The 23,476-nt window shown below is 36.5% G+C and overlaps 5 protein-coding genes across 6 annotated transcripts; 4 read left to right on the top strand and 1 right to left on the bottom strand.

The window, feature by feature from the left end:
• Positions 1–461: 461 nt before the first annotated feature.
• Positions 462–2,303, bottom strand: LOC119078142. The gene has a single exon (XM_037185616.1). The coding sequence runs from the start codon at positions 2,301–2,303 to the stop codon at positions 462–464; it is 1,842 nt and encodes a 613-aa protein (XP_037041511.1).
• A 1,188-nt stretch (positions 2,304–3,491) lies between these two features.
• Positions 3,492–5,615, top strand: LOC119078141. The gene has a single exon (XM_037185615.1). The coding sequence runs from the start codon at positions 3,492–3,494 to the stop codon at positions 5,613–5,615; it is 2,124 nt and encodes a 707-aa protein (XP_037041510.1).
• A 1,772-nt stretch (positions 5,616–7,387) lies between these two features.
• Positions 7,388–19,543, top strand: LOC119077768 (odorant receptor 30a-like). Of its 2 annotated transcripts, XM_037185080.1 has the most exons (5): positions 7,388–8,161; positions 17,875–18,644; positions 18,701–18,800; positions 18,875–19,135; positions 19,196–19,543. In XM_037185080.1, exons 2-5 carry the CDS (start codon positions 17,887–17,889, stop codon positions 19,244–19,246), a joined length of 1,170 nt encoding a protein of 389 aa, XP_037040975.1. In that variant the 5' UTR covers positions 7,388–8,161; positions 17,875–17,886; the 3' UTR covers positions 19,247–19,543. The 2 variants fall into 2 exon arrangements, with proteins under 2 accessions (XP_037040975.1, XP_037040974.1); XM_037185079.1 differs by lacking the exon at positions 7,388–8,161 and having other exon boundaries at positions 17,828–18,644.
• Positions 8,174–9,725, top strand: LOC119077767 (odorant receptor 94b-like). The gene is made up of 4 exons (XM_037185078.1): positions 8,174–8,931; positions 8,994–9,093; positions 9,167–9,427; positions 9,488–9,725. Exons 1-4 carry the CDS (start codon positions 8,174–8,176, stop codon positions 9,536–9,538), a joined length of 1,170 nt encoding a protein of 389 aa, XP_037040973.1. The 3' UTR covers positions 9,539–9,725.
• A 2,145-nt stretch (positions 19,544–21,688) lies between the features above and the next one.
• LOC119077770 (putative odorant receptor 71a) lies at positions 21,689–23,095 on the top strand. Its single transcript, XM_037185081.1, has 4 exons — positions 21,689–22,446; positions 22,509–22,608; positions 22,683–22,943; positions 23,004–23,095. The coding sequence occupies exons 1-4, from the start codon at positions 21,704–21,706 to the stop codon at positions 23,052–23,054; spliced, it is 1,155 nt and encodes a 384-aa protein (XP_037040976.1). The 5' UTR covers positions 21,689–21,703; the 3' UTR covers positions 23,055–23,095.
• The last annotated feature ends 381 nt before the right edge of the window (positions 23,096–23,476 follow it).

Genomic DNA, 23,476 nt, shown 5'->3' with positions numbered 1-23,476 from the left:
CTATTACATTTCTTCGTAGTTTCTAAATATCATTCTCCTATTCCTAAATGAAACCTAGAGTGATGGTTAAGGCAGCTATGCTGCCTTCTCGCATTCAGTTGTAGGCATTGGGTGCAGCTAAAATATACTAGTTTTGGGTCTTCATCAGGCTGATAACAAAAATTGGAAAAAACCAAAAGTTTTAGTGTTGAGGATGGTGGCTTAGGTTGGGTTATATTTACCTCAAAAAATTGTAAAAAATATCACATTAAAACTGAGCTATGCTCTTGTCAATTTGAAAAAATAAAATCAGCTAAGCTGTCTACTCTAAAAATATGAGTTGCAGGTCCAATAAATAAGAATAAATAAATAAAAAAAATTTTCGAAAACATTGCACTTAGAGGCTAATATCACAGATGAGTTTGCATGCACTAAAACATTTTTCTTTGTCATTGCTAATTGTCAAACGCTATCGGTTTCTGTTAATTGTCGTGTGCAGTGTTGGTAGGTGTTGGTTGTTGTTGGTGTTGTGTGCTTGTTGAATTGTGTAATTTCATTAGATTTATGTAAGATGCGTGTAGTCCCGATTTGTCAACTTGTGTGTTAACTGTGTTCGATGCTTTGTGGATGAACATCTTTTCAGCAATGATGCGTTGGAAGTAGTTGGGAATTTGTTCTAAAATCTTTACATCATTGAAATTGAATGTGTGTGATTCATTGACTGCATGTAGTGTTAGGCCTGTTGTGTTCGTTGTTTTCTTCAGGTGGACGTCGCTTCGATGTTTGGACATTCTGTCTTTTAACTTCTGTTTTGTTATGCCTATGTATATTGCATTGCAGTCGCGGCATTTCACCTGGTATATGACCTTGGATTTCTCTTCCTTCGGCACTGTGTATTTGGTTTTACTGTAAATATTACCGATGCGATTTGTCGTTTTGCAGCTTAGTGTAAGGTTGTGTTGGTTCAATGATTTTTTTAGTTTTTCGGATAGGCCTGGGATGTATGGTGCTGCGATGAATCGGTTGTTCTGGTCTTTCTTCGTTTTGGTGTTGTTGTAGAATTTGTCGACACGGTTTTTTATCACGTTTGACACGAATTTATCGGGATAACCGTTTCCAGAAAGTAAATCTTTCACTCTTTTCAAACTCTTCGGTCGATCATTCGGATTTGTCAATGCAATGGCGCGGTCCGTCAAAGCTGATGCGACGTTCCGTTTGTGTGAGATCGGGTTGTGGGCCTTAAAGTGGAGGTATCTGCCGGATGCTATGGCTTTCTGGTACCATGTTGTTACGATGTGTCCATCCTGCTGGCGGTGGAGTGACATGTCTAGAAAATTGATTGATGCGTCTATTTCCTCTTCAATTGTGAATTTCAAATTTTTGTGGTATTTGTTGAATTGTTGTAAGATGGTATCGACGCCATTCTCAGGTACTGCCACAATGATATCATCAACATGTCTACGATAGAATGGCACATTAAATGGGAGTTTACTCAATGACGTTACTTCTAGGTCGTCCATCACCATGTCGGCCAGAAAACCAGATATGGAGTTTCCCATTGCTAAACCTGATATTTGTAGATAGTAGTGATCCTTGTACCTGAAGTATGATTCTGTTGTTATAATATTCACCGCTTCTAGAAATTGTTTTTGAGTGAGGAAGGAGTGAGGTTTTATTTTTTGCCATCTCTTTTTGATTGCTCTCGTACATAGGGCTGCTGGGACGTTGGTATATAGTGAAGTTGCATCCAATGATATGAGTTTGTAACCAACCGGAATTTTTGCTTCCTTCACGTCTTTTGCGAATTGCCAACTGTCTTTTACATGAAATGGGGAATCGTTTGTCACCTTTCCAAGCGTTTCAGCTATTAATTTGCTCAATTTGTATGTTGGCGATTGAATCGTTGCAACCACCGGTCTCAACGGTATATTTTCGTTAGGTTTCTTTTTGTGTAGTTTGCCTAGGCCATATACCGCTGGTGCTACGCTGTTGTGCGATTTCAAGTATTTCTCCTGTTCGTCACTGATTTTGTTGTTGAGTCTCCATTCGGATATTAAATCATTGACTCGGGTTTCAATCCTCGATGTAGGATTTCTCGTTGTTTTCACGTAAGTTTTATTGTCGTTCACGAGGTTTTCCATCGATGCATCGTATTCGTTCCTGTTTAAAATTATTGTTTTGTTACCTTTGTCTGCGTTGATGACAGCTATATCCTGATGTTCTCTTAAGTATTTCTCAGTTCGATTGACCATCAGCAGAAGGAGTTTGTCCGAATGATTCGATCTCTTATAGTGGTGTAAATAGTTTGTTGTTATGTTAACCATTTTCGCACGAATTTTATCTGCGTCTGGATTTTTTATACAGAGCGCTCTCAATGCTTGCTAATGTTTTAATTATTGGTATCTCCTTGTACTTGTATGGTAGTCCAAAGTTCGGTCCAAGGCTGAGCGTACTGGTGATGTAGTCAGGTACAACTGTGCTCGATATATTCTCGATCCAATGTGTTTTCGACATGGCTTTGAATTCTTCCATTTTAACGGTAACCAAGTCGTCATATTTCTTGCAGTGTCGTGTCCGTATAGTGTTGAAGGTACGGTCGTATTTCATTTTCTGTGATTTGTTGAAGTTGTCTATTGTATTTGCTGGCAGATAATGGCTGACAATTAGCAATGACAAAGAAAAATGTTTTAGTGCATGCAAACTCATCTGTGATATTAGCCTCTAAGTGCAATGTTTTCGAAAATTTTTTTATTTATTTATTCTTATTTATTGGACCTGCAACTCATATTTTTAGAGTAGACAGCTTAGCTGATTTTATTTTTTCAAATTGACAAGAGCATAGCTCAGTTTTAATGTGATATTTTTTACAATTTTTTGAGGTAAATATAACCCAACCTAAGCCACCATCCTCAACACTAAAACTTTTGGTTTTTTCCAATTTTTGTTATCAGCCTGATGAAGACCCAAAACAAGGAGTCGAAATATAGCGAATTTGAATAGAGAAAACTAGATCTTTTATATAACGCCGCATATACCCGATAAACAACGAATACCATTGATCTTGCCACGGCGAATAAACACAAATCACCATTGTTATATCAAGGAACCCAAATCACCCGCACACACCATTCAAAATGTACGTAACGTTCTTCGCATGGATTTACACCATGTATGGAGCAGAACCATGCAAAATGATGAAGGACATTGCAACCACACATGAAAGACTTGCACAATTGAACAATAGGAAGATATTTCTCATAAAATGCAGACAGACCGACATCATACCAAACTGCGTTAAGAACCGAAACAATTGGCAACACCTGCATTTCAATAACATCGAATCGAAGTTCAAACATTGGATAAACAAAATGGAAATTGAACTTCTAAACCTTGTCATTGCCGAAACACACGCCGAAATATCCAACCTAGAAAAGAAAATCAAGTTTCTTAACAGAAAAATCAGCCATTATCTGCCAGCAAATACAATAGACAACTTCAACAAATCACAGAAAATGAAATACGACCGTACCTTCAACACTATACGGACACGACACTGCAAGAAATATGACGACTTGGTTACCGTTAAAATGGAAGAATTCAAAGCCATGTCGAAAACACATTGGATCGAGAATATATCGAGCACAGTTGTACCTGACTACATCACCAGTACGCTCAGCCTTGGACCGAACTTTGGACTACCATACAAGTACAAGGAGATACCAATAATTAAAACATTAGCAAGCATTGAGAGCGCTCTGTATAAAAATCCAGACGCAGATAAAATTCGTGCGAAAATGGTTAACATAACAACAAACTATTTACACCACTATAAGAGATCGAATCATTCGGACAAACTCCTTCTGCTGATGGTCAATCGAACTGAGAAATACTTAAGAGAACATCAGGATATAGCTGTCATCAACGCAGACAAAGGTAACAAAACAATAATTTTAAACAGGAACGAATACGATGCATCGATGGAAAACCTCGTGAACGACAATAAAACTTACGTGAAAACAACGAGAAATCCTACATCGAGGATTGAAACCCGAGTCAATGATTTAATATCCGAATGGAGACTCAACAACAAAATCAGTGACGAACAGGAGAAATACTTGAAATCGCACAACAGCGTAGCACCAGCGGTATATGGCCTAGGCAAACTACACAAAAAGAAACCTAACGAAAATATACCGTTGAGACCGGTGGTTGCAACGATTCAATCGCCAACATACAAATTGAGCAAATTAATAGCTGAAACGCTTGGAAAGGTGACAAACGATTCCCCATTTCATGTAAAAGACAGTTGGCAATTCGCAAAAGACGTGAAGGAAGCAAAAATTCCGGTTGGTTACAAACTCATATCATTGGATGCAACTTCACTATATACCAACGTCCCAGCAGCCCTATGTACGAGAGCAATCAAAAAGAGATGGCAAAAAATAAAACCTCACTCCTTCCTCACTCAAAAACAATTTCTAGAAGCGGTGAATATTATAACAACAGAATCATACTTCAGGTACAAGGATCACTACTATCTACAAATATCAGGTTTAGCAATGGGAAACTCCATATCTGGTTTTCTGGCCGACATGGTGATGGACGACCTAGAAGTAACGTCATTGAGTAAACTCCCATTTAATGTGCCATTCTATCGTAGATATGTTGATGATATCATTGTGGCAGTACCTGAGAATGGCGTCGATACCATCTTACAACAATTCAACAAATACCACAAAAATTTGAAATTCACAATTGAAGAGGAAATAGACGCATCAATCAATTTTCTAGACATGTCACTCCACCGCCAGCAGGATGGACACATCGTAACAACATGGTACCAGAAAGCCATAGCATCCGGCAGATACCTCCACTTTAAGGCCCACAACCCGATCTCACACAAACGGAACGTCGCATCAGCTTTGACGGACCGCGCCATTGCATTGACAAATCCGAATGATCGACCGAAGAGTTTGAAAAGAGTGAAAGATTTACTTTCTGGAAACGGTTATCCCGATAAATTCGTGTCAAACGTGATAAAAAACCGTGTCGACAAATTCTACAACAACACCAAAACGAAGAAAGACCAGAACAACCGATTCATCGCAGCACCATACATCCCAGGCCTATCCGAAAAACTAAAAAAATCATTGAACCAACACAACCTTACACTAAGCTGCAAAACGACAAATCGCATCGGTAATATTTACAGTAAAACCAAATACACAGTGCCGAAGGAAGAGAAATCCAAGGTCATATACCAGGTGAAATGCCGCGACTGCAATGCAATATACATAGGCATAACAAAACAGAAGTTAAAAGACAGAATGTCCAAACATCGAAGCGACGTCCACCTGAAGAAAACAACGAACACAACAGGCCTAACACTACATGCAGTCAATGAATCACACACATTCAATTTCAATGATGTAAAGATTTTAGAACAAATTCCCAACTACTTCCAACGCATCATTGCTGAAAAGATGTTCATCCACAAAGCATCGAACACAGTTAACACACAAGTTGACAAATCGGGACTACACGCATCTTACATAAATCTAATGAAATTACACAATTCAACAAGCACACAACACCAACAACAACCAACACCTACCAACACTGCACACGACAATTAACAGAAACCGATAGCGTTTGACAATTAGCAATGACAAAGAAAAATGTTTTAGTGCATGCAAACTCATCTGTGATATTAGCCTCTAAGTGCAATGTTTTCGAAAATTTTTTTTATTTATTTATTCTTATTTATTGGACCTGCAACTCATATTTTTAGAGTAGACAGCTTAGCTGATTTTATTTTTTCAAATTGACAAGAGCATAGCTCAGTTTTAATGTGATATTTTTTACAATTTTTTGAGGTAAATATAACCCAACCTAAGCCACCATCCTCAACACTAAAACTTTTGGTTTTTTCCAATTTTTGTTATCAGCCTGATGAAGACCCAAAACAAGGAGTCGAAATATAGCGAATTTGAATAGAGAAAACTAGATCTTTTATATAACGCCGCATATACCCGATAAACAACGAATACCATTGATCTTGCCACGGCGAATAAACACAAATCACCAATGACCTTAATCCTTCCGTAGCCCTAATATGTCAGTAATCCTTATATTTCCTAAAATTTTCTGAAATTGTTCGTTTTTAAAATTGCGCAATTACGAAGCAAGGTTCTGAAAGAACCAGGTTAAGACAACTCTGAGTTGATCACGAAGGCGGTGACACACAAATTGAGTTCAGCGGCTACGAAGTTTATATGAAAATAGCAACTTAACAAAAACAAAATTCCGAATTTTCCTAAAAAAACAATTTCTTCAAGTTGATATCACACACAATCTGTACTGAGTGCGTTTATCGATTTCGGTGTCACCTCCCTTTGTGGGTGTCTTAACCTGTTCTTTCAGAACCTTGGTACGAAGTACCTTTCAAGTAAAATAAAAATTTTAGGAATCCAAATTTAAAATTATTTTACCAACATTCATTTTACCAATTTAAAAAACAGTAGAATCGAATAAATTTTACTTCACGTATATAGGAAAAACACTTAGGGTCTAGAAGCGGCCTTAGTACAAGGACCCAAATTTGATACTTTTTTGCCACCATTGTATTAGGCATTCAATTATCTCTAAAAAATGAAAGAAAAACTAAAAAAATCAGATGAGATTTATTCGATTTATGTGCAAGAAACACATAGGGCCGACTAGCGACCTCAGTCCAAAGACCTAGTTCTAGAAATTTTTCCACAGTACGCTATTTAGTGTGCAAGTACATCTCAGATTTAACAAAAATTGGCGAAAACGGATGGATTTCACTTCATTTTTACCGATTTATATCGATTTTTCAGGGCCGTGACCAGACCCAAAATTCAAGAGGGGCGTACGCCCCAAAGAATTTTTTTCCTGAGTTGGAAGTAAAGGGTGTCGTGACTAAAGGACAGTATTCCGAGTATGTCAGGAACTATTTAACTTTATTGTACTACTACTAGAAACTTTCGCTTTTTATTCTAGAAACGGTCCTTACTTGTAGAACTTTGAATCATATATAATATTCTTCCGAACAATGACATTTTTATAACTTATGTATATTCTGATGAACTTAGAAAAAGTTAAGTCTTGAAACATAAAACTCCATGGTGTAATATTTGTAGTGATTGCGTATACGTTTTTCATGCTTCGGGACCGAAAATGAGGGCAATTTTTCGAATTTTCTCGGGTTTCCGGCCCTCTGCATGAAAACTCACATGTGCACCTGTTTGGGACAGTTGATTTACGGCACTTTCGCTTGTAAGCCTCACTTCGTTCGGCCTACAATCCGCGAAATTGCCTAAAATCAATCGTCCAAAACAGGTACACAAATGACTATTGTGTACCTCGAGAAATTTCTGTAAGAACAGTGTAACTCTTCGGTTGAAAACTTCCACTGCACATATTTCAATGTGGATGAATTTAAAAACCAATAAGTACGTATTCGGCTTAATAGTACATGTGATTACCTTTCTAATGAAATGTACTTCACACGTACCCCCACGAAGAAGTGATAATAAATTCGATAAAAAAAAAACAAGAATAGACCGGCTATAAGCCTAGTGAGGTCTTTCTTCTTTTTCTCAATTTTTCAATTCTGGAGCTACCACGGCTACCATCTACCAAATACGTGAGTTATAAATAGGCAAGCAGGAAGAATGTTTCGATGGAGTATTACATAAATCGTGTGACAATGACATCACTGAAAGTGAAAAAGACGGGATTGAAATTGGATGATGTTGGCTGGTCTGACAAATGAATTCACCCCATTAGTCATGGCGTATGAAAATTCATCCAAACTGGGAATAATGAGAGAAATATATCGACCTTTTGAAACAACATCCTTTTTGCTAAATAAAATCTGTGAAGTCTAGAGATTAGATTACTCTATAACCCTTATTTTTACGTACATACACTGAGCTGACCGTAAAACATCAATATTTCTGATGAAGACCAAAAACAACGATATATTCAGAAATCGATCTGATGGCAGCATTAAGCAAAAGTTTGAAGAAAAACTTGCTCTCTATCTGGTGAGAGAATGTGGCCCCTTTGGTCCGCTTGAGATATAAAATGTGATTCAAGTGCATGTATACATCCCAGTGTCAGTTTGGCAGCGTAGTGAAACGGTCGACAATAAATTTCTAAGAAAATGTTTTCGATTGAACTGGACGAAGCGCTTCAGCGAATTGTGAAAATATATTACCGAATGGGAATATGGCAAAGGGACGAAGAGTCCAATTACCGTAAAATCGGAATGAAAATGTTTTACACCTTTTTTGGTGCACTTTTCCTGATATTCTTCGCAACTAACGCTTTTCTATGTGATGATCGTAATGAATCTATATTTTCAGTACAGATTTCAATTACTGCGGCGATTTTATACGTGAAAACTTTGTACGTCCTGTTTAACAAACAAGAAATCCTCGCATTTTTATATGATCCGATCGTTGTTCATTCAATTGAAAATCGTGAAGAATATGACGAAACAGTCAAAAAGATCAACAAATTCATGAATTTCGTACGGCCATATTGTCTGGCAATATTTTTAACTGTTCCATTGCTGATTGTAATAAAGTTGCCAATATTCTCCACCGATAAAGGCTTGCCTCTTTTTATCAGTTTCTCATGGAACCATTCGGAAATTATTTATTGGTTCGCGTATTTGTTGGTGTCATTGTCAGGTTTCTTGTACGCTACAATGAACTTGATAACCATACTAATTTGGTACATGATGTTAAATTACTCTATTGAGTACGATCTGTTGGGAAATAAATTGAGAAAATTAGGTGTGGTGAAGAAAACCATTTCGAAGATAGCCAAAAAACAGAAAGAATTCAGGTCGACACAACGAAGTGGGTTCGTTGAAGATTTAATTGTTTTGGTAAAAGCTCATCGGAACTTGACCGAGTACGAGTTCGCACATTCTAAAATCAATTTCCCATTATTCTATTAATTTCATTCCAAAACAGAACAGTAGAGCGATTCAGATCCTTTTTCTCACCGATATTTTTGTTTCAAATCACAACCAGTGGCATCATTATTTGTACCTCAGTTTACAGCTTAGCCTTTGTGAGTACTACTAACACCACTAATGACGCTCGGTATATAAAAATGCTCAATTCGTAATTTCATCTCAATTTAGACTTCGAACCAAAACATCGTTCAACCAGTATTTTATGTGGTTGTGCTGCTCTACGCAATTTTTGATATTTTTTTGGTTATGTACCTGGCGAATGACATTACCGTTACAAGCGACCGACTGTCTTACTGCTTATTTGAGTCAAATTGGATTGAGCAGACACAATCGTGTAAGAAATATGTTCTCATCATGGGCGAGATGTTGAAGCAACCTCAACAACTTGTCGTCTTGATATATCCAATGAACCTGGAATCTTTTATGACGGTGAGTGAAAAAGCTTTTAATCTGATTTTAACTTCAATTGAATATCTTCCTTACGAATAGATTGTCAACGGTGCCTACAGCATGTTCAACATCTTAAAAAGCCTTCAATAAAAAAGCAAAAATGGTACTATGTGTGTCAAAAAACTGTTCACAATGCAAGTGATGTATGTATAGTTTAAACCCGACAATTGAAACACTTTTCCACCAATTGGTGATTTCTCGTCATCGACAAATTCTACTTCCCCTCTACTCTGCTGCACTTGTTTTATCAATTATGTTGTTTGAATAAACAGAAACCAAGAAACACTTTGTGCTAGTGAATGTTCCTTTCAGTTTCAGGTCAAGGGCCCAGGATATTAAAATTTCATAAGAAAAGCCATGCGGTCGCTGATAAACTTAATTTAAAGAATTTAAGAATTTAAAGAAAAGTCTGACAGTTTGGCTGCCGTGAACCGATTTTACCTAGCTATTTGGGTTCCCTAAGAGATTTCACTTTAAGGCCCCTAACTTTAACCCCATTTTCGTTGACTTTTAGATCTATACGGCCGGATATGAGCTTATCCAATGAACCATAGATACGAAGTAATTGCCTGAAATTACATTACTCCTGAATAATCACTACGTGTACTGACATGTTAAAAGGCTTCAAAAATGTATGGATTTTCGTACTTCTTCAAGTCCACTGTGTTATAGATCTAATCATTTCAATGCATTATCTAATTAACTTAAATTGTCCGCAAAGGTTGTGCGGTTTGACTGTGCCAAGTCCATTAATTTATTCAAAAAGGTTTAAAGGGTTCGATATTTCTGTTCGTAGAAACAATACTTGAGATGCAGTCACAGGTCCCACTTATTAACTATAAATAGAATTTCGACCGCCTTGTAAACGTGTAAAGTGTTGATATGAAACACGTCAGTTATAAACATGCTGTAGATTCACTTCATAAATTATTCTATGAGGACGAGGAATATTGACTATTGGTAAGTTAGATAATTTGCTAAATTGGCGGGCCCAGCCATAAACGTTCCGAAACCTTGATAATAATATGGTATTCGAGCTGTTTGGGTTTTAATAAAAAGTTGCACTGAACGGTAGAACGGTAATAGATCATCTTCAAGGCCGTTTGAAATGCCATCCACGATAAGAAATGCCATCCACGTTAAAAAAATCTCATACAAATTAATGAATGAACGAAAAATTTAACGAAACTTAAGTGAGGTTACGTGTGAAGATGATCTATAAGCAACTTTCAGCTATCATTCCGGACTTCAATGCAGCGGCAAAAATGAATAAACGAAATGACTCAGTGGAAAATTCCGTTCTTAATCGCGTACTTTCTAGGTGTTTTGCTGGTTTGCGTACATTATGGGTCGACGGAAACGTTTGTTCTCTAATTACGCGTTTAAATTTTGTTAAATCGTTATGCCTCACTTCACTTACTGTTTATCGTGATGTGGCAAATACGCATACAAACTTTTTCCGAAGTCTTATCGTTCAGCATATATTGGTCAGATTAAGAAACTGATTACGTTGCCGGGTTCCTGAGATCGTTCGCCACCCACAGTGAGTTTGTTTGACAAAAATCCGTCGAGGTAAAGTTTAATTATTTTCAGGTGACGGTTGTCAAAGTTATGCTGTTTATACGAAATATATTCAAATATGCTGGATATATGTATTAGTAAAGCAAAAATGGGTTGCGTCACTGTCTAAAATCGTGTTCTACATACACAATATTATCTCTTCCTAAAGTCGTGATCTGTATTTCTTGCTATAGATCATCATTTTCATTATACGGTACTCGTCAACGTAACCATTAACCATACTTAATTGTTCGTCAAGTAGTCCCTAATCTCAATTAGTTGACGAAATGCGTTCAATATTTATATACTGGTTTTTACATGAAAAGCTTTCGTCCAATTCATTCGACGTGTCTGACAGATGGAATCGTGTCTGATGTTTGCAAGGTCATGATAATGATGAATTCCCTGAGAGAAATATTATAAAAAGTTTTACTATCAAAAGCTGTGATACAAATGTCTATGGCACTTGTTGTTGTTGTTGTTTTTAAGCCATATTAAAAATCAGCGTTTCTCAAACTTACTTTCCCCCCTAAATCGATTTTTTGAGGGAGTTTGGATGCTAGGGAGAGTATTGATATCGCGAATAATCCATGAGACCTGTACGTTGCCTTTTTTGGATTTGGACTTAGCTTGCTTTGATCGATCGTAGCCACAAAATCCTTTTTTGTGGCCAATCTTGCCGCAGTCTTTGCAGGTGCGTTTAACATATGGGTAATCTTTGACCCAATGTATATCTCCACATAGCCAGCATGGTCGTTTCGGTGGTTTGTTTTTGTCTGTATTGTGTCGAGGGGGAAACCACTATTTTGTGAATAACATATGGTTAATCAGTTAATCTGTTAATCAGAAACATAAGTTTTGAGAAATCCAAACGGCTAATTGGTGATTAACATTGATTAACCGCTATATTTCACGTTTATTTGTAGTTTTGCGACGATGCTGGCAAATCAACAATTCGTCATTATGTTAATTACTGGTTAATCATGTTAATCACATCAATAAAAAAGTGGTTTCCCCCTCGTATTGTCTGCGTTCGTGTTAGGCTGTACTGACGGTTTTGATTGATTTTGTTGAAATTTTTGAGACTTGCGGCACCAATTAGGTTGACGATTTCGGCGTAATTAGATCAAAATCGGATTTTAGATCTAATAATCTCTTTCATTCAGCCAAACGCTCGCAAACATTATGTAATCATCACTCTGCTTCTTCGTCAGCTTCAAACAGTTGTAACGAATGCTGAACAAAGAATCCGGTTCACCGAACATGACCTTGAGAGTTTTAATTGTCTCCTCGAAAGTAACTTCACCCGGTTTTTTCGGTAGAATGTAGTCGATGTATTTCAAATGTGGAATGGAATCCAACATACGAAATAATATACGAATTTTTGCTGCATCGTCCAACTTTTCACCATTAATTGAAAACGTGTCCTCATAATGAGCGTACCACTTGTTGAAAATGACTCCACTTTGTGGATCATACACAAATTCATTAATTGATTTTGCAACTGAATCCTTCAACCTTTGTGTGTCGTTTTCCGGCTTATTTTCCTTTTTCTCGTTGAATTTAGCAAGCAGTGCCTCATATGCGTCACTTTGTTTCTTCAGAAAATTCAAGAGCTGGGTTTCTGTCATAATTACACCGGCAACCAAAAACTTTCACACACACGACCTTGAAAAACTGATAATTCGATCGAAAGGCTAATTTCATTTCATAGATAATAGATTCGTTTGCATATGTTGTTTATTTATAATCATATTAAGACAAGAATCAATTTTCGCATGGACAAGCAATAAAATAGAATACAACGCATGCTGCTGGCATGATTCCTTAATTCGGAAACAATTTTGAGATACTCGCAAACTCACTCGTGTGTTGTTGAGCTTCGGTAACTGTTAGTTTCGACAACTGAGGGCAACTCAGTGCCTATATTCGCAAAATTATTTTAAATTTAAATTTTTACGATTTTCTCAAATTTTTGTGAATTTTCCCAAAAAGTTTTTTGTGAAAATTTGAGAAAATCGGGAAAATTTGAGAAAATTCGTACAAATATTTTCGCGAATATGGACATTGCTATATTCTTCTTCTTCTTCTTTTTCAGCCTGTTTCTGTCCACTGCTGGATGTAGCTTCTTCTTTCCATTTCGTACGATCCATTGCCATTTGCTGCCAGTTTGTCTCCAGTTCAAAATCTTTTTGGTCCAACGTTCGTCCGTCCTTCTTGCAATATGTCCCGCCCAGCTCCACTTTAAAGATGCTATTCTTTTCATGACATCAACGACTTTTGTTTGTTGTCGAATCCATTGATTTGTCATTCTATCTCTGAGCGTAATTCCAAGCATACTCCGTTCCATGGCTCTTTGTGCCACTCTCAATTTATCTTCGGATGCTTTCGTTAAAGTTAACGTTTCCGCTCCATAAGTGAGCACTGGAAGGATACAAGTGTCAAAAACTTTGCGTTTCAGACCATTATTCATTTTGCATTTTCCGAACACTGCCCATGCAAGACCAATCCTACGTCTTATTTCTGCAGTTTGGTTGTCCAGACTAACTTCAGTTTATGTCCTAGATATACATAGCTGTCGACTCGTTCAATGACAGTGTCACCAATTTTGATTTCTCTATCGTCCCCGATGTTGGTCATGACTTTTGTTTTCGATAAGTTCATCTTGAGGACAACTTTGCTTGCCTCTTCACTTAACTGTTGTAGCATAAGCTGAGCCTGACCTACATTCGCTGCTATCGGTACAATGTCATCAGCGAAGCGGAGATTGCTTAGGTACTCTCCATTTATCTTTATTCCCATTTTACTACAGTTTAACTTCCTAAAAACACTGCAGAATCGCCGTGAATAATTTCGGTGAAATGAACCCTACCTTACACCTCGGCCAATTCTGAATTTCTCCGTCCTCTTATCAAGTTTTGTACATAAAGTAGAATTTTTGTACACATATCGAATTGTGTTGGAGTACCTTGAGTCTACTATACATTCGTCTAATGCGTCCAATATCGACCATGTTTCCACTGAATCGAAAGCTTTTTCGAAGTCTATGAATAGCAAGTCTATGTCGATGTTGTATTCACGATTCTCAATAAGCGTTCTCATCACCTGCAAATGGTCGTTTGTGCTGAAACCAGATCTGAAAGCAGCTTGTTCAACAGGTTGGTAGAAGTCGAACTTGTTAGTGTTCCTCTTCGTAATGATTTTCATAAACAATATAATATAGGCATTGCCGAAGCTTTTTTCTCAACAACACAATTGTGCGGTTGCTCTTATCTCAAAATCGTTCCCTCTTGTATGAATCATTTTCGCAGCATGCACTACAACCTACTGTTCCTGAATTTTGTGTCCCAGCTATTTAAGCTTTTCTAAAAAGTGACACCAAAAGGCCACTAACTTTGATCCCATACTCGCTGGTTTTCAAATCTAACCGGTGGAAGCTTATCCGATGAATCGTAGATACGAGGTAATTGCCTGAAATTCCATTACTCCTGAATAATCCACCACTTTACGTGTACTGACATGTTAAAATGCTTCAATAATTTATGACTTTTCATACTTCTTCAAGTTTTCTGTGTTATTGAGAACGATTGAACCATTCCAATGTCTAATTAACTTAAATTATCCGCAAAGTTTGTGCAGTGTGACTATGCCAGGTCTGTTAAATTATTAAAGAAAGTTTAAAGTTTCGATATTTCTGTTCGTAGAAACAACATTTGCGGTCAAACTTATTATATTAACTAATCCACGTGTAAAGTGTTGATTTAATACGTCAGTTACATTCACTTCATCATGCCCGCACGTTAGTAAGCGGGCGTGACGCAAGTCCACTGCCAAAAGTGTTTTAACAAAATTTTGTTGAGGACGGCTGAGCATATTTACAGCAACTTTTTGACTTCTCCACCTTAACTCCAACGACCCCCAACAGATGATTCGTCTGGCACTTCCTAACTTCCATCGGATTTTTTGACAAGAGTGAGGTATAGCAAGATTGGTTTCTGGATTTTGGGATTCAGACTCATTTCTCTTTTTAAGGTTTTCCATAAGTTTTTTTTGATGTTGTCGAAATGACATACTTACAAAAGTGGTGATATGAGTCAAAAAACCCTTAAAGGGTAAATGTGTCGCAAGTCCTTTATCTTACTTACAAAATAACTGATATCGCATTGTGCGTCGTACGCAAAAGATTTATCAACAAAAAATTGACTCAAGAAATTTGTGAAAGAAAATTTTACGTAACGTATTGTTAGGAAAATGGTTGAAAAATGTACTGAAAAATTTTAAACGAAAGAAAACCGAATTATCTGTAAGAAATATTGAACAAATCAATCTCATTGTCGGATCAGACTAAGAGAGAGTATTGGAGAAATCCAACTTGCAGCTAGGGCATGTGTCAAATCTCCATCTTAATTTATTGGTAAGTATAAATATATTTTTATTTCAATTGTGATTATATTTCATACGGGACAGAATGGCTACATTCTAACCTTAACCCAAATTGATAGTGGTTCGATTCCAGCGTCAGACGATTTTCTTAGTGATTTGATTGGTCCTAAGATTCACTTAAGCCATATCACCGCTCCTACTAAGAGCGTCCTAGCACGAACACTCATTTTTCCATTGTCAAATAGACTTTAAAATTTTGAACATGTATACGTGTGTTGTGCGTTTTTATTCACATCAAGAAATCATGACTCCAGTGCTTACGAAATAAATACAAGGCCTATAGATCTATAGTATCTTTCAGACGTAACCTCACTTAATTTTCGTTAAATGTTTCGTTCATTCATTTATTTGTATCCGATTTTTTAACGTGGATGGCTTCCCTTGATGTGGATGGCATTCCTTGACGTGGATGGCATTTCAAACGGCCCTGAAGATGATATATTTTGATTGCATAAGCCTCCAAATATTTTGTGTATGTATGCTAGAAGCAGAGCTGCATTTGATTCATGTACATAATATGAAGCAAATGCAGCGACATTTGTTGTGTGAAATATTTCATTCAATTTATTCCCTAACCACCCAGAAAATTTGTAGTTACATGTACATTATTGTGACCGCGAAGTAAAGTCTTTTTTTACCAAGTGAAGGAAACTTCTTCCTTCCCACAAGTGAGGGAAAGTTCTTCTTTTACAGGGAAAATGTTGTTGAATTATTAAACGCTGAAATCAAATTATTTGTTGTTTTATCGTTGATACCATAATTTTGTGATTTAAGTAAATGCGTAGATGATCAAATATATTTAAAATTTACAAAAGCAGAAATCAGTCAAAAAACCCTGAATTTACGGGAATAGCATTAATATTGATAGTTTTTAGAATTTTTGATTAACGTTTACCTTTTGTAAAGGGGAGCAAGAGTCTGTAAAATCGCAGTTTGTAATAGGCAGCAACCGTCTGTAATGTAGTAATGCCTGCTGTAATGTCACAGTTTTTAAAAGGGAGCAATGTCTGCAGTTTGGTAGTTTGTAAAAGGGATCAACTCTCTGTAATGTAATGTAATGTGAAAGAACAAGAGAAAAATTCCGCATCTGTCACTTTCGAGTCGTTGTGTGTAGCGTAGCACACAGTTTTTTTTTAAGGAGACACAAGGGCTTGCGTTACTTTTTCACTCAAGGTTTTTAGCCCCGTACGAAGTACAAAGGGGCTTATAGGATTACGATGCCGTGTGTAATTGATGGAATTCGAAGCAGACGGTAAGGGCAAAGTGTTTGCCTATGTTCATAGATGACGAATCCACAATAAAAATTTTGTCTGTCCGTCTGTCCGTCACGTCGATATCTTGAGTAAATCAAATCCGATTTCAAATTTTTTTTTCCCCTGAAAGATAGTCGAAATAGTGAGGCTAAGTTCGAAGATGGGCATTTTCGGGTCGGCCCTTCGTGAGTTAGGGCCATCTAAGTGATTTAAGGTCTTTTGGTGATATTTATGGCAAAATAAACGATAGAAATGTAACACGGCAAATGATAGGTATTGTCAATACCAATCCAGGAAAAAAAAGTTTTTTAAAATCGGGTGAGCGGACCGTGAGTTAGGGCCTTAGAAGTGAAATGCTACTAGGGCCCTATGTGTATTTTACATAGAACTCGAGTAAGTTTCATTCGTTTTTCGTAATTTTTGTTTGATTTGGAAGGTAATCGAAGGCCGAATAGAATGTTGTTGAAAAAAATTAAATTTGGGTCCTTGGCCTAAGGCCGCTACTAGGGCCCTATGTGTATTTCACATATAACTCGAGTAAATTTCATCCGTTTTTCGTAATTTTTGTTTCATTTGGAAGGTAATCAAAGGCCGAATAGAATGTAGTTGAAAAAATTTTTATATTTGGGTCCTCGGACTGAGGCCGATACTAGGCCCTTCAAAAAAATAAAATTTTTAGGGCGATTTGAAATTTTTGTTTCATTTGAAAGGAACGTCGTGCGCTATGCGCAATTTATAAGATGTACATAATAATTTTACTTTAACTACATTAACCGGCGCAATAGGCTTACGGTCAAAGTAGGGGGACAGACGCACTAGGGTCACGTACGCAATAGATATACAGGTTTGTACGGGGCTCAGTCGCAGCAAACGCTCCGACTGTTCTGATGGCTCGTTTTGCCTGATATAGTTATTTTGGAAGTTTTGAGGTAAGGGGTCACTAGTTTTGTAAATATCTCATGTCGACAACCGCTCAAATCTAAAAAAAAAAAGATTGAAGTTAGGAAGTGCCGCAAGAATATTCTGTCGTTTCAATATTTATATGAAAATAGTTCTATATACACTTACAGGTGATGAATGTACTGTACTGTGACACTAGTTCTATAACGGATTCAATTGTTGTATACAATCAGTGTCAGTTTAACTGTGGATCGTAACGGTCGACAATACAATTCTAAGAAAATGTTTACGATTCAAGTGGACAAAACTATTCAGCTAATCATAAAAATATTTTACCGATTGGGAATATGGCAAACGGACGAAGAGTCCAATTACCGTAAAATCGGCAAGAAATTGTTCTATAGTTTTTTGGGTACATTTTTCCCGATATTCTTCGCGGCTAATGCTTTTCTATGTGACGATCGAATTGAATCCGTTTTCTCAGTACAGATTTCAATTACAGCGACGATAGCATACGTGAAAATTCTGTACATCCTGTTTGAAAAACAAGAAATCCTCACATTTGTATGTGATCCGATCGTTGTTCATTCAATTGAAAATCGTGAAGAATATGACGAAACAGTAAAAAAGATCAACAAATTCATGAATTTCGTACGGATGTATTGTCTGGCAACATTTGTCACTGTTCCAGTGGTGGTTCTAATAAAACTGCCAATATTCTCAACCGATAAAGGCTTGCCTCTTTTTATCAGTTTCTCATGGAACCGTTCGGAAATTGTTTATTGGTTGGCGTATTTGTTCTTGTCATTGTCATGTTTCTTGTACGCTGTAATGAACTTGATAACCGTACTAATTTGGTACATGATGTTAAATTACTCCATCGACTACGAGCTTTTGGGAAATAAATTCAGAAAATTAGGTGTGGTGAAGAAAACCATTGCGAAAAGGGCAAAAAAACAGAAACAATTCAGGTTGACACAACGAAGTGGGTTCGTTCAAGATTTAATTGTATTGGTAAAAACTCATCGGAACTTGGCCAAGTACGACTGTTCAATATCGGTATTAGATTTCGAATAAACTTTTCTTTCCAAAACAGAACAATAGAGAGATTCAGATCCTTTTTCTCGACATTATTTTTGGTCCAAATCACAACCAGTGGCATTACAATTTGTACTTCAGTTTACAGCTTAGCCTTTGTGAGTACCTATTAACACTACTAATGACTTTCGGTAGACAAAAATGTTCAATTCGTAATTTCTTCTCAATTTAGACTTCGAACCAAAACATCGTTCAACCAGTATTTTATGTGGTTGTGCTGCTCTACGCAATTTTTGATATTTTTTTGGTTATGTACCTGGCGAATGACATTACCGTTACAAGCGACCGACTGTCTTACTGCTTATTTGAGTCAAATTGGATTGAGCAGACACAATCGTGTAAAAAGCATGTTCTCATCATGGGCGAGGTGTTGAAGCAACCGCAACAACTTGTCGTCTTGATATATCCAATGAACTTGGAAACCTTTATGACGGTGAGTGAAAAAGTTTTGAATCTGATTTCAACTTTAACTGAATCTATTCCTTACGAACAGATTGTCAACGGTGCCTACAGCATGTTCAACATCTTAAAAAGCCTTCAATAAAAAAGCAAAAATGGTACTATGTGTGTCAAAAAACTGTTCACAGTGCAAGTGAAGTATAGCTTAAACCCGACAATTGCAACACTTTTCCACGAATTGGTAGTTCTTCGACATCGGCAAATTCTCTACATACCAAACACAATCACTTTCCTTTTGCTGTACTTAGTTTATCAAATGTTACTTGAATAAATAGAAACCAAGAAACACTTTGTGCTGGTAAATGTTCTTTTCAGTTTCAGGTCAAGTGCCCAGTCTCTTAATTCTAAAAAGAACGGCGCAGACACTGGTGAACTTAACGAAAATTTGACAATTTGGGTGTCGCGAGCTGGTTATATATATATATACATATATATTCTAGTATATACTAGAAAAATTATCATTAATGTTCTAAAACATTTTCTGGAAGAATAGTTTTTCCTGAACTGTAAAAGTGTCCAAGTTATTTCCGTTTCTCTGAAAGGTGACACTAAAAGGCCCTAACTTTGACCCTATTCTAGCTGGCTTTTAGATCTATCAGCCGGAAATGAGCTTATCTCTGGAACCATAGTCACGAGGTAAGTTTCGGAAATTCTCCTGAATAATTATTTACATTACGTCAACTGACATGTTAAAAAAAAACTTCTACAAGTCTACTGTGTTGTTACTAGAAAGTAATAAAGGTTCCAATGTTTGATTAACTTCAATTATCTGCAAGATATGCCAAGTCTGTTAAATTATTCAAAAAGGTTTAAAGTTTCGGTATTTCTGTTCGTCGAGACAACACTTGCTATTCATTGTAGTCACAGGACAAACTTATTAACTAAATAGGATTTCGATAACCTTGTACACTTGTAAAGTGTTGACATGAAACACGTCAGTTACAAACATGCTATAGATTCAATTCATAAATTATTCTAAGAGGAATATTGGAGAAATCCAACTTGCAGCTATGACATGTGTCAAATCCCTATCCATATGTTAGATTGAGCAAGGGCATAATATTTTCTCTAGCAAACAAACTCTCAGCTCTCTGTGTCAAATTCACATCTTACTTCTTTGTATTCTACAAACACTATTCTACATTTTGACTGACTACGCTGTAATTTATATGTAAACTCGAAAGGCTACTTGACACTTTCACCACCTTAAAAAAAGTAGTTTGATTGCTAGAGAGAGTATTGGCAAGGCCACTCTCAATAGAACAAAATGACAAATAAAAATGAGAAAGTGTCTCTTGAATGTGGGTGTGTCCTTTTCGTTTACAGATAGCAAGGTAACTTGAATTTGACGTAATGCAGATTCCCTGAACGAAGGTTTTAAAAGTAAGTCGCAGTAAATATTTGAATTTTGAATAGCTGTTTACAGCTATGACTCACTTTTCAATGACAATCTAAAGAACATTTGAAGCACGTACAGAAATTCTATTTTTTCGTCGCTCAGTGAACGCGCTGAGTTAATGAAAGTAAATTTTGACAACTGTTGTTGAAATAAAAACAAAATTTAATTAATTGATTTTCACTATTTGAACACAATGTCATCACTCAAAAATAATTATTATTCATCAACACGAAAATCGAAAACCTTTTAACATCAAAAATGTCAAGTTTCACTGACAAGTTAATTCTTCACGGACAAAATCGACCGTGGAGAATCTAACCTCACAGTTAACTTTGACAGTATTAATTGAGCGACAAAAGTTAACGTCAGTGAATGAAATACAATTCTTGTACACACCCCAGCATGAACTGCATTTGTGGGATCAAATGACAAAAAGATTTTTCCTCATTCACCGGTTTCACGAATGTAAGGATTTCTCATATTCTTTTGGGTAGTATAGGAGAATGTAGTTTAGAAACTAAAGGTAAAATCTATTACAATTTAATACATTTCTTCATAAAAAGACCGCTGTCACTGAATTATTTTTTCATGAACAAACTTTACTGCTGTGACATTTCATGGGAATGAACCAATGTGAAGTTGTTACACAAAAAAAATAGTACAGTGAGATTGAAGCAGATTGAAGGACTATAAAAAAAATGTGGCACCTCTACAGGCCAACCGACTAGGCGAATTCTAGATAAGACTTTTGGGAAGGTTGAGATGGATTCATGTCAGTTCCGATAATTTCGTCACTCACTCATGCAGAAAACATCGTTCCAGTACTAAATCTTTCGACTTATGAGCATGTGACTTAGACTTATCGACTTATTTACCGCAATGGCATAAGTTTTTGTTCATTTTTTTTGTCGCCTTGTTGTCATTGTCATTGGTGATAGCATATCGTCTTAGTTCCTCTTTTTCACTGTGATGTTAAGTTTATCTCTATAAAAAAATTGATCTGCATATATTAAAATAGTTCGATATACGTTGCCTGGTGATTGATGTACAGTGACACTGGTTCTACAATGAATTCAAGCGCTGCATACAATCAGTGTCAGTTTGGCAGCGTAGTGAAACGGTCGACAATAAATTTCTAAGAAAATGTTTTCGATTGAACTGGACGAAGCGCTTCAGCGAATTTTAAAAATATTTTACCGAATGGGAATATGGCAAAGTGACGAAGAGCCCAATTACCTTAAAGTCGCCAAGAAATTCTTTTACACCTTCTTTGGGGCATTGTACCCGATATTCTTCACGGCCAACGCTTTTCTATGTGATCGAAATGAATCTGTTTTCTCAGTACAGCTTACAATTATAGCGGCGGTTTTATACGTAAAAATTCTGTACGTCCTGTTTAAGAAACAAGAAATCCTCGAATTTTTATTTGATCCGATCGTTGTTCATTCAATTGAAAATCGTGAAGAATATGACGAAACAGTCAAAAAGATCAAAGAATTTATGAATTTCGTACGGATGTATTGTCTGGCAACATTTGTCACTGTTCCATTGCTGATTGTGATAAAATTCCCAATATTTTCCGCCGATAAAGGGTTACCCTTTTTTATCAGTTTCTCGTGGAACAGTTCAGAAATTATTTATTGGTTGGCGTATTTCTTCGTGTCATTGTCATCTACCTTGTACGTCACTGCTAACTTAATTACCATACTAATTTGGTACATGCTGTTGAACTACTCCATCGAATACGAACTGTTAGGAAATAAATTGAGAAAATTGGGAGTGGGAATGAAAGCTGTCAAAAAACAGAAAGAATTCAGGTTGATACAACGAAGTGGGTTTGTTGAAGATTTAATTGTTTTGATCAAAGCTCATCGCAACTTGAACGAGTACGAGTTCGCTCATTCTAAAGTCACTTTCCCATTAACCTATGGATTTCATTCCAAAACAGAACAATAGAGCGATTCAGATCATTTTTCTCGACATTATTTTTGGTCCAAATCACAACCAGTGGCATCATTATTTGTACTTCAGTTTACAGCTTAGTATTTGTGAGTACCTACTAACACAACTAATGAAGTTCGGTATATAAAAATGTTCAATTTGTAATCTCATCTGAATTTAGTCGTCGAACCAAAATATTGTTCAAATAGAATTTTATGTTGTTGTGCTGCTCTACGCAATTTTTGATATTTTTTTGATTATGTACCTGGCGAATGACATTACCGTTGCCAGTGACCGACTGTCTTACTGTTTATTTGAGTCAAATTGGATTGAGCAGACAGAATCGTGTAAGAAGTATGTTGTCATCATGGGCGAGGTGTTGAAGCAACCTCAACAACTTGTCGTCTTGATATATCCAATGAACTTGGAAACTTTTATGACGGTGAGTGAAAAAGTTTTGAATCTGATTTCAACTTTAACTGAATCTATTCCTTACGAACAGATTGTCAATGGTGCCTACAGCATGTTCAACATCTTAAAAAGCCTTCAATAAAAAAAGTGAAAATGGTAGCATATGTTTCGCAAGAACTGTACACAGTGCAAGTGAAGTACAGCTTAAACCCGACAATTGCAACACTTTTCCCCAATTGGTGATTTCTCGTCATCGACAAATTCTCCTACACGCAAAACACTATAACTTTACCTTTGTTGTACCTAGTTTATCAAATGTTACTTGAATAAATAGAAACCAAGAAACACTTCGCGCTAGTGAATGTTCTTTTCAGTTTCAGGTCAAGTGCCCAGGAAAAAAAAGTGTGACGCAGTCTTTGTAGTTCAAATCAAATTTTACACCCAATTAGTTCAAACAAGCGATATCATTCATTTCACAAAGACTGCGTCACACTTTTCTCGAAGAATTTGTCGCAATACTAAAATTTGACGAAATTCAAAAATTTGACGAAATTCAAAAATTTG

This window comes from Bradysia coprophila, unplaced genomic scaffold (assembly GCF_014529535.1).
Source record: "Bradysia coprophila strain Holo2 unplaced genomic scaffold, BU_Bcop_v1 contig_24, whole genome shotgun sequence".
Lineage (NCBI taxonomy): Eukaryota > Metazoa > Arthropoda > Insecta > Diptera > Sciaridae > Bradysia > Bradysia coprophila.
This window is presented reverse-complemented; position numbering and strand designations above follow the sequence as displayed.